General features: G+C 29.8%; 1 protein-coding gene across 1 annotated transcript in view; it reads right to left on the bottom strand.

Moving 5' to 3' along the window:
* The window catches only part of LOC106677299 (synaptotagmin-12), a gene marked incomplete in the record, with an annotated part of 90,777 nt that overhangs the window by 11,538 nt on the left and 67,429 nt on the right, over positions 1 to 11,810 (bottom strand). The window contains 4 exon segments of the mRNA XM_067052432.1: positions 3,708 to 3,758; positions 5,901 to 6,110; positions 8,971 to 9,109; positions 9,202 to 9,353. Coding sequence (XP_066908533.1) covers positions 3,708 to 3,758; positions 5,901 to 6,110; positions 8,971 to 9,109; positions 9,202 to 9,353 — 552 coding nt within the window.

Raw genomic sequence — 11,810 nt, 5'->3', positions numbered from 1 at the left:
AAAAAAAAAATAATCAAATCAAAAAATAAATAAAATTTAACGAATATTAGCAAAATTAAATAAAATATAAATGGCGTTGATGACCAATGAAGTTTGGCGCCACTAAACAACCAAACAAACAAACAAAATATTATACATGACACTAAATTTTGTTTTTATAAAATAGGCATTTAGGAGGAAAGTACTGTAGTAACGCTACCTATGATCAAGCAGAAGAACTAACAACTTCATCTTTGCCCTAACAGAAAGCGCCACTCATAAGGAAAAAATAAAATATAACAGTGATTACTTAGAACTTTTTTATATTATTGAGAGATTAGCTATTTTATTATCATTTATTGATTGATATATGAGCTTGATTTTTGAATTCTTGAAAAGACTGCTTTTGATAATCAACTGTTAATCATTCCTTTGTCTAAAAATAGTTTTATTAAGATTTTTGATTTCAAATAACTCTGTAAAAATGTTTGAAGGGTGCAGAGAAAAAACAATCAGAGTACTTTTTTTTCCAATTTTAATTAATCAGTGTCATCTATTAGAATTTAACGAAAGGTCCATACACATAAAATTCATTAATTTGATCAAATAAATTTAGTCCTGGGTATTAAAAAAGAAATTTATATCCAAAAATGTGTTAGAGATAGTAAGAGTTGGGGGAAAAATCGCTACACATTAGTTGAAACTAATAGCTAAAATTTCTATGGATACAAATTTTGTTTATCAATGGTTCATTCATTGATAGAAGATAATGTTTTGTCAATTATTATTTATATAAATTTATTTTTTTTCTCTATCTTCTTTAAATGTTTATATTGTATTTTGTATAATTTTAATTTGTTGCATAAATAAAGGCTATTTCATTTCATTTCATTCATGAATAAGGGTCATATCCATGGTAATTTTAGTTATTAGTTTAAACTATAGCTAATTTTTGCACATCCCTGGAGATAGAGCTAGGTAACTATATTTTATTGAATAAAACAATAAGCATGAAATTTAACTCTGAGCGTTTTTCACCTATATCCTTTATTAATAAAAAAATAAATAAATAAAAAATAGGTTTACTATAGTAAGGAAAGTTGAGAAGATATTGGAAAAACAAACATTGTGTCAAATAGTTGCATTGGGTGCCATTATAAACTATTATAATTAAATAACGAATCATAAAAAATATATAATAAAGTCATACAATAATAGTAATAATGATAATAATAATGAGAAAAGATAAAATTGAATCAAATGCAGTTACATACAAAAGCAAGGAACAGCAGCGATAAGCTAATAAAGTTAGATTAGAAATTAAAGTAATTTTAACCTTAAAATCCTTACTAATACTTAAATTAGAGAATGTCATTGGATCGGTTTCAAAGATTTTATGTCTTTTGAAATTAAAAAAAATTGATAAATAAAGATTATGTTAATAAAATTGTTTCTGTCTTCTAGTTAAAGAAGTTTAGATCAAAAACAAAATTTCCAATTTTGAAACATTACAAAGCAGTGGCAGTCCCAGATTTTTAAATATCATAGTGCTTGAACATTTTTTTTTTGTTTTTTAATACTTTTCATAATAATATTTATAAGAAGATGATTAAAAGAATAATCATATTAATTTGGAAAAGAGGCCCAATGGTGTAAAATTAGAGTTATGTTCCCAATTTCGGGATAATTTTTCAAAGTGCATAAGTTTTGAGGTTACCTAAATTTGTCTGTAAAAGATAATTTACATTTGATCAATCAATTTACTAATTTTGGTTCTGTTTTAGGGGAAGCGTCCCGTGGTTTTTCTAATTGTGCGAAATTGACTTCATACTATAATATGGATTATTCCAGGTTATTGTAGTGCTTTAAGCGAAAGTTTTAATAAACTTAATATGACATAAGAATGTCGATGAACATAAAATTGCAAAACACTATTTTACTTGAATGTTTAAAATAAATTAAGCATAACAAAGGTGTAAACAAAATTTGTGCATTTTTATTTTTTATCTTTAATCCTTTAAAAATAATTTTTAAGCAAAAAAATCTTTACTAAATCTTTCACATTTCCTTCAGATTTTAAATTCAGCTTATGCATCCATCAGTTTAACTAAAGTTCTAAGTGCTTCTTGTAAAATTGCAAAAAGTATTAATTCTTGAAATTGGTGCAATTTTGTGATGTGAAAAAACAAAACATAAAAATCATTCCGAGCCTTTAGTCTTGATTAGAAAATATGTGTTACATTGTTTGCACAGGTGATAAAAAATGCTGGTGCCTATAATTTTAGAAGTAAAAAGAATAATTGAGTACTGGACTTTGATGACTCAGCTTTGGCATGGATTTTTTGCTGTAAACTCTTTTTTATTCTCACCTTTCTAAGTTATTCTCTAATTATCCTTAAATATCGATTAAAAATGGTTCAAATACCTGCTTCAGGAAAATGAGAGTAGAAATAGAAATAGGGACAACAGACAATTTTTTTTAAATCATTATTTTTGGACCCAGGGTATCTTAAACTTGTAGATTAATTGAAATTTCAAAAACTCTTTTTTTATTCTCTTCCATTCCACTTTCTACTTTAGATGTTTAAATAGGATATGAAATGTATGATTTGAACAGGTTTAAAAATGAAAAAAATATATACTCTTCTATTTAAGAGAAAAGTTCCCCTAATTCAAAATATTGAGTTTTCAAGTTATCTGCAAAAATTAATTATTCTTTTGAAATTGATTTTACTGTTATAGTCTCTTATCTTAAATTTTAAACCTGATTATATCAGAGCAATTTTCATTGAAATGTCTTGAATCAAAAATAATTTATTATAATGACAAAAGGTCACATTGGAAAAAGACTTGTCCTGAATTTAATTTGGTTAATCTAATCCCAATATCACAAATAAACTTATCCATAAAGACCTCAACGTCCCATTCGTTGGAGATTTGGCTTGAAATATATATATCTCCTTTCATTCCAAAATCCTTGCCAATCCAAACCCATTAGTTATTAATCTCTCATCCTTAACAATTTCTGATAATCCTCTGAGGCATCTGAAAAGAAGATGGCCATGTGATCTTCTAATTTAAAGGAATGATTGAAGTACCACCATTGAGTGGTTCCTTCCCAAGATTATCATGTGTTCTAAAACATTTTATGATATTTAGTTATTGTATTTTTTTTTATATAGTCGTAAATTTCATTAAATAAATAGAAAAAAATTGGTAAATCGACACAATGAGACATGATATTTTAAAAATCGAAATTCTTTTTCTTCAAATATTTTATTTTACAAAGAGACCTTGAGAACCTTAAAATTTTGAATTATAACACATCTTGCAAAGGAGTAATTTTTTCATTATTCCCCAAAAAATTGTTGGGAGAAAAAAAATAAGATAATTTTCTCCCGATTTCATCCTGTACAGAGTATCATAATTAAGTGATTGTTAACAAATTTCAATACTGGGACTACCACTTGTAGTGATGGTTATCAGCACGCATTATTTGCCAAGCTTTACCCTGCCAAGCCAACAATACTAAACTGTATCCTTAGAGTTCAAAGCAATAATCAATCTGCACAATTCTACATTCACCGCTTGCGGATAACAAATATCCAATAATTTTCAAGCTGTTGAGCATTTTAAGATACCCGAATGAATTTTAAAAATAGATGTATTGAGTGTTAAGCCGGTGTAATTCGACACTACCTGAAAACATCAGAGTTTATTTTACATACGTGACTTGGTGTATATTTCTTTCTAAAGAATAATGATTTCCTGACTGCACCCTGAACAGTGAATTGGTTAATTAGTAAAAAAAAAATTTTCTACAGTTATAAATTAAAAATAACTTCTTTTAATCACTTCTAACAGATATTTATAATTTTTGAGAATTTCTATAGAACTAGGTATTAGTTCAATGCTTTTTTGCATGATCCCTTATGGAACTATAATTTTTCAATGTGCAAAAAAGTAATATAAAAAAGTGTTTGGATTATTTAATTGATTTCTGGAACTGCCAAATGCCTTTATGATGATTGGATTGTAATTTAAAAAAAAATTTTTTTCTTTGTTCATTTCATAATATTAATAAATGTGAATTCAAAATAATTTTATACACTATTTGCTAAGGGTCATACATTCTTCAACAGAGCAGCTTCTAGAATAAAATAACACGCTTAAAACTTCATTAATCTTTTATTTATAAATAAGAGTTTTGACTTCAAACTATCCATTTTCAAATCCATTCTCTGGTAGTAGACTACTCACCTTATTTCTAGCAAAGCGCAATTAAATTATAAATTCTCATCATATAATTAACTATTCTCTGCAGTTTTCAATGTTATATATATGCTATACATTGATGCTTTGATGTTGCTAGGAAACTGGAAATAGTAACATCAAATACTACAGAAATGAATTTGTAGATACTCTGGTCTCAGCCTACTAAACCGTTATGAGCCGACATGATGAACCTAGCTGCCGCAACATGAACTATAGTCATTACACATACATTGATATATGTATTACTTCTTATAAATAATTTAACTTGACTTGTGTATTACCATTTATTGTATTATTATATTCATTGGAGTATGATTAGAATCAATAAAAAGGACAATCGAATCTTCTGATCCACTAAAAGGTAATTTCTTATTTATACGTGGCATCTCTCGATGGATTTAATAGTTCAGAGAGTTGAAAAAACACATACTGAGCAAGCCAAAGTGTGAAATTCCCATTCAGGGAATTTCTCTACTTAGGAAACATTGAGTAAGTAGTACATACATGATACATTCTATTGATAAATGAGGAGAAGATGGTTGGGGGTGCGGTCAATGAAAAACACAAATAATTACGATTAACTTATTTTAATGTACCAACGTTTCGGCTAGAGTTTCTAGCCTTCTTCAGGGCTAAAAACAGAACAAGATAACAACCACAGTAAGTATAGAAAAATAAAAAAATAAAAAGGAAGTATAAACAGAAAAATTTTACACATAAAATGATTAAAGTTTCCATTATTCTGTTTATACTTCCTTTTTATTTTTTTATTTTTCTATACTTACTGTGGTTGTTATCTTGTTCTGTTTTTAGCCCTGAAGAAGGCTAGAAACCCTAGCCGAAATGTTGGCACATTAAAATAAGTTAATCGTACTTATTTGTGTTTTTCATTGACCGCACCCCCAACCATCTTCTCCTCATTCATCATCCATGGTCAACTATCTCTCATAATCATTCTATTGATATTTTTGGACATGTGTATTGGAATTTTATTTCATTCTTCCTTCTCTGGATCTCTCCTTCCTGAACCAGTTTTTCCTTAAGTAAGAACCTACCACTACGTCCTGTAGGTCTTGCTATCCCCTTCATGATTGTAGGTTAGTCCCCTTCTGAGTAAACTTTCTTTTCATAAGGACCTACAGCTAGTTCCTGTAGGACTTGTCATCCCCTTCAGGACCATAGGCTAGTTCTGTAAGGATTAAAGTTTCCGTCCTGTGAAGATTTAGGACTAGTTGCCGTAAGACTCTTCCTGTTAATTCATCTCTTAACAAGCTTCCTAGCCTTCTGGTGTAGAATGCTTCACATCTTTAATTGGAGTTAGAATTAATTAATTATACACAGCCATTTTGACAAATTAATTATATAAGGAGAATTTATAATTCAATGGAATACATTTTATTGACAATTAGAAAAGTAATCTTATGATAGAGAATGGATTTGAATATAGACAGTATGAAATCTGAAATGTCTTTCAATTCATTAATAAAATATTTATGAAATTTTTAGGGAGTTTGTTGTCCCAGAAGTTGCAGTAATAGATAAGTGTGAAGTTTTCCATTTCATTTAATTTCAATTATAAACTAAACATTCTAATCATAATCATTATTTTGAATTAAATCAAGAGCTCTTAATACTTTATTCCTTACCATGTTGGAATGAAGGAGCGTCAGCCAAGTTGTGATAGGTTGCTTTGTCGGTACATCAGCAAGCAATAGCTGTGCTTCCCCAAGGAGCACATTCTCTTCTCTTCGCACAGAGTAAACATGGAACATGAGGGAACTCCTGCAGAAATCAGTTACTTCTAATCCGAAGAGAAACTTTTCTTTATAGCTTGGACTTCGTGAACTCCTGTATGTCTAAATTTTTAAACATTCTTTAATTAAAATGCTATAAATAGTCACATTTTAATTGTTAAATGTCACATTATAATTACTAATTACTTATTTGAATAACTATATTGATTTTTTATTTTACAACAGTCATTTACTCGAAACATTCAGAGTAAAGACAGGTGTTGAACTAATTTAGTTGAAAAAATTTGGTGAACAAAAAACAAATTTTTTTATTAGAAATCAAACCTCAAACCAGTCCTCCTAAAACCTTTCTGTAATTATGAAGGGTATACGTAATACTGCTTAAAAATACTATCAAAAATTAATTATTAAAATCAAATTTATTTAAAGTATTTTAGGTATAGTGCTTCTTTTGAATTTTAACTAAAGTTGGAATTTAATTTTTCTTTATTCTCTTGTTTTATTTATTTATTTTAATAGGTGGACCTGTTGATTTGTGTGTTTTAACTTATTTATTCATTAAACTATTTTATTATTATTATTTTTATTTATTTATTTTTTTTACTTAATTATCCAATCAAGTATTTCTTTTAACCAACCTATTATTATATTTTCCCTTAAATCTATGTATTAGTTTTGTTTTAGTAGAATGTATTTACTTGTTTGTTTTACTGTAAACTGATCTACTGCTGTGACTAGTATTTCTCTGGTTTGATCTCACATTGCTGTCTAATAGTGAATTTGTTTAGTGGGTCACTGGGGAGGATCTGTGAGGGGGAATTTGGGAGAGTGAATTTGTTTATCTGGTGAAATGAAAATTAAAATAATTTCAACAAGGTTCAACCAATCAAAACCAAACTTGGCAGTGGTTTAGGGCTCTATAAATCGCACCAGAGGACACAAACCGGATCTAATAAAACAAAGTCGAACTGCAGATATAAAATAAAACTTTTAAAAAGCTTTTCATTATTTGAAACCAATATTTCGACCTTATAAGGGCATTAAGTATGGATGGTGTTATGCAGGTAAAACGAGGAGATTCAGCTCTTTTCAACGTTTATAGTAACATAAAATTAGGATAGAATGCAGAGGAGCTATGAATGATTATGTGAACAATGGACACTAAGAGAAAAAAACAAAATCTAGTTTTTAATTTTTTTGCAAAATGGCATTTGAGGGTTTTAGATGATGCTAAAAACAAACATGATTTTCTTAAAATATAAAAAATGTGTTGACTTACTTTACTCAAAGCCCTATTATGTATTTTATATTTTTATTTATGTAATATCATTTAATGTAATAAGTAATATATTTGTCTTATTTTTCAGGAAGAAACAATTCAAATTGTATATAGTAAATGTTCTATTTTTTCATAACTTTCTTTTTTACAAAAAAAAAAAAATCATAGATGCAGTAGCTTTAAACCTTCTCATGGCGACAGGGAACATTTTGAAAAAAATTGCACGTAAATCGGTCATGTAATTCAAAAGTTTATTGTGGACAAAGATTCGAACCATTCTCTTTTAGTTTAGTTTTCCAGTTTAGCCGGAATTTCTGCTGAAGCTCCCTGAAGAAGACCTGAAATTCAGGTCGAAATGTTAGTACGAATAAATAGTTTTTTATTTTTTTGTGTTTTTTTTTTTGCTAACCGCATCCCCGACTATCTACTCCTACTACTGTACTATAAGATCTTTAAATAAGATATGGAATTAATGTATTTGACAATTATGTATGATAATAATGAGAGATAGTTAACAGTGGATAAATTATATGAGGAGAAGATGGTTGGGGAGGTGCTGTAAAAATATAACACTAATAAGTTAAAATAACTTATTTAATCGTGCCAACGTTTCGACCAGAATTTCTAGTCTTCATCAGCAGAATGACATAAAGTGAATAATTGTACAGAATGACATTAATAAAATTGAAGTGATGAAAGAAGGGGAAAATAAAATGTATATATAGGTCATTGAATAAGTAAGTAAAAATAAAATTTTTAATATTTTAATTAATATACATATTTTTTATTTTATTACCTTAATTATGTTATTTGACTTACTTATTCAATTACCTATATATACATTTTATTTTCCACTTCATTCATCTCTTCAGTTTTATTAATTTCATTCTGTATAATTATTTACTTTATGTTATTCGTAATTGGAGGATTAAGATAAATTCCAACAAATCCCATCAAATCACCTTTACCCTTCGTCGTAAACCTACTGACTGCCCTACAGTTTCATTTAATGATGTTACTCTTACTCCTGTCGAACAGATCCGCTACCTTGGACTACATTTGGACAAGGGATTAACCTGGAATCCTCACACCAGACTGAAAAGACAGGAAACTGCACGTCGATTTCGACTATTACAGCACTTACTAGACAAACGGTCTAAACTTCCAACACATTACAAAAGACTGATCTACATGACTGTAATAAGGCCAATTTGGACATATGGAGTTGAGCTTTGGGGCTCCACTAAACCTTCGAATTCCTCTCGTATTCAATCCTTACAATCCAAAATCCTTCATAAAATCCTCAATGCTCCTTACTTTGTCATAAATAAAATCATACATAAAGACCTTAATGTTCCCTATGTAACCGATCTAGCCCGAAATAGATATCATTCCTTCCATTATAAACTCTCTAACCACTCAAACCCCCTAGTTTCTAATCTTGCATCCTCTTCCATTCCTGACAATCCTCCGAGGCGTCTGAAAAGAACATAGGCCACGAGACCAGCTAATGTAAAATGTCATTAGAGTGCTACCAATGGGTAGTTCTCTACACGCCTGTAACACTCCAATTTAACTTAGATCAGATTTACTAAATGTATTATAATGTACAGTTGTAAATAGCAATAAATAAATATTTAAAAACAATAAATAAATAATGGATTGAAGAAATATTTAGTTTACCCTTGTTTGCATGTCTGTAGTTCGTGTGGGCAGAAGGTAAACTGTAACAAAAGTGTCAAGGAGCCCGTTGTGGGAAACGTAATCTTTGCAAATCAAATCCTTTGCTTCGATGACGCTTACAACTAGGTCTCCGCATTCACTGAAAATAGAAAAAAAAAAAAGTTATATTCTGTAATTCAAAAAAAATGTTTTTTTATTTTTTCCTTGGTTAAAGATATATATAGTATTTACCTGTCATACTCTATGCCAATGCATAAGTAACCGGTAACGTTGGGTTCAACGAGGTCTACAGCCGCCACCGAAGAGTCGCTCGAAACTGATTCGCAAGAGATGGCTCGTTTGAGCATCGGTCCTCCTTCTGGCATTTCAACGCAGACTTCGTCCTTAAAAAGAAATGTTAAGAAATTGCCATTGGATAACGAAATGACGCAGCCTACCAGGCAAGAGGTGAACTACGATCATTAGACAAGTGTCGCATATCGATGTATGTATCGTTTCTTATAAATAATTCAATTGTACGATTGCAATAAAACAATTGAAATTTACTAATTCAAGTTAAAAATGCATCAAGTAAATATAAATTATAATGGCATGAAAGATTTGTGAAGTGACTGTTAATTGGTACGACTACTATGAAATTACTATATTAAAAGGTCTCGAGGCCATCTTTTTTTCAGGAACCTCGCTGGATTATTAGGTATGAAACAGAAAGGTTAGGAACTGGTGGGTTTGGGGTGGTTAGGGAGTTTAGAATGGAAGGATTGAGGTCACATATGGAATGATGAGGTATTATAGATGATTTTATTTATGACAAAGTAAGAGCATTGAGTAATTTACGAAGGATTTTGATTGTAAGGATTGGATTGGATGGTTTACTGGAGCCCCAAAACTCAACTCCGTATGTCCAGATAGACCTTATCATTGTATTGTAGATCATTATTTTGTAAGGGATTGGAAGTTGAGACCGTTTATCCAGTAAGTGCTGTAATAGTCGGCATCAATGATCAGTTTTCTGTCTTTTCTTTCAAGTTAGTCGTTTGTCCAGTTTGTCATTGATCTGTAAGACACGAACAAGTGGAATTGTTATCATGATATTGTAGGCCTGGAACCCATAGGTCGTAACAAAGGGTAAAACTGATTTGATGAGATTTATTGTTATTTACATTAATTCTCCATTTTTGAAACCATTCTTCAAGGATTGTGAATGGGATTGGGAGAGTTTGGGATGCAATTATAGTGTTAATATTCACTAGGAGCATACATATATCCAAGAGTATAACCAGGACCAAAACTAGAGGAGGCAATCCATGGTTGTTCAGGTTGTGACATTTCAACGAGGAAAAGACGAATGAAATCAAAATTGTAAAAAAATATATATAATTATAGAAGTGCTTTATTCGTAATTATAATTATTTGATTGAGAAAAATTTAATATTTATTAAATTAATAATTATTTTTTTATTTCTAGAGGGAAGGGGGCAGCTACACCCACGCTGGGTACACCCATGCATGTTTCATCGGCATACATGTTGGGATGGGATGTCACTTGCATAAACTATAAAGTTTGGGACCGAGGATGCTACCCTGAGGTACACTAGCTGATGGAAGGAAGAGGGATCAATAAGCACTATTACTTTGAATATTCTGTCATGGATAATGAGGAAGTATGTAGGGGTAGGAATTCACGGAGTTTGAAAAGCAGTCGTGAGTGCTTGTAAAGAAATCCTTCCCCGCCGGATCCACCCCACTTAGACCCCCATAAAGCGACGGTCCTTTGTCACTTTTGAAATATTTCCTTAAAACGGGAAGAGGAGAATCAAGATAATTAAATCAAGAAATACTTAAGAAGCGTCTGAAATTGAAAAACTGAAAATAATTTCAGTTCAAAATTATCCTATTTTGTTAATTCTTCGTATTAAATTAAAAATTTTAATCGCAATCAATTTACACTACTATACTTTATCACAACAAATGGTATTATTGACCTGGGCAGAATAGCCTGCATATAGTTTTTTTAAATCGATGTGGTTCTAAATTTATATTTAAGATTGTCCTTGAGGACGGTCTAAGTGGCCGAAACGTTGGACTTACAAAGAAATATAGATTCTTTTGATACTTACATTGAATACAATTTATTTTATTTAAACAATAGTAATTATACTTTTTATAAGCAGATCTATATGATATTAATAAATTGTTTGGAGTTTGATCTTTTCAACATTTAAACTGGGAAAACCGAATAACTCAAAACTAGAAAATCTTTTTAAGGTGTTTCACTTGTAAGTTGAGGAAATAGTCATTGAATTGCTACCAACAATTTTATTTCATCAACAGTCCAACGTTTCGGCCATTTCGGCCATCCTCAAGGACAATCTAAATATTTAACAGTTATATTATATATTCATTTGTAACATTTATAACAACAACATTACCACTAATAACATAACATACCTTCAATATAAATTCTCACCTAACATCAAAATTTAAAAATTGTTTAAATTTATTTAATTGTTTTAAATTAAATTAAAAACAATGCTGACCTGAGTGAGTGTAAGGTTATAAATAGTTTGTTAATATGATAGTGATAGTGTGGATTAATTGAAAATTAAAAATTTTAAATATTTATGAATTTTTATAAAAAAATAGGTAACTAAACATAAGCTTTTTCATAGGGTGTGTTTGACTTATAATTAATGATCTGGGCAGAAAAGCCTGCAAAACAATTTTTAAATTTTGATGTGTTTAATAATACCCCACTTATTCCTGTCGAACAAATCCGTTACTTAGGACTACATCTCGACAAACGACTGACATGGAATCCTCATACAAGACTAAAAAGA

The sequence above is a fragment of the Halyomorpha halys genome, unplaced genomic scaffold (genome assembly GCF_000696795.3).
Source record: "Halyomorpha halys isolate HHAL.00 unplaced genomic scaffold, Hhal_1.1 Scaffold1.1, whole genome shotgun sequence".
NCBI classification, from domain to species: Eukaryota; Metazoa; Arthropoda; class Insecta; order Hemiptera; family Pentatomidae; genus Halyomorpha; species Halyomorpha halys.
This window is presented reverse-complemented; position numbering and strand designations above follow the sequence as displayed.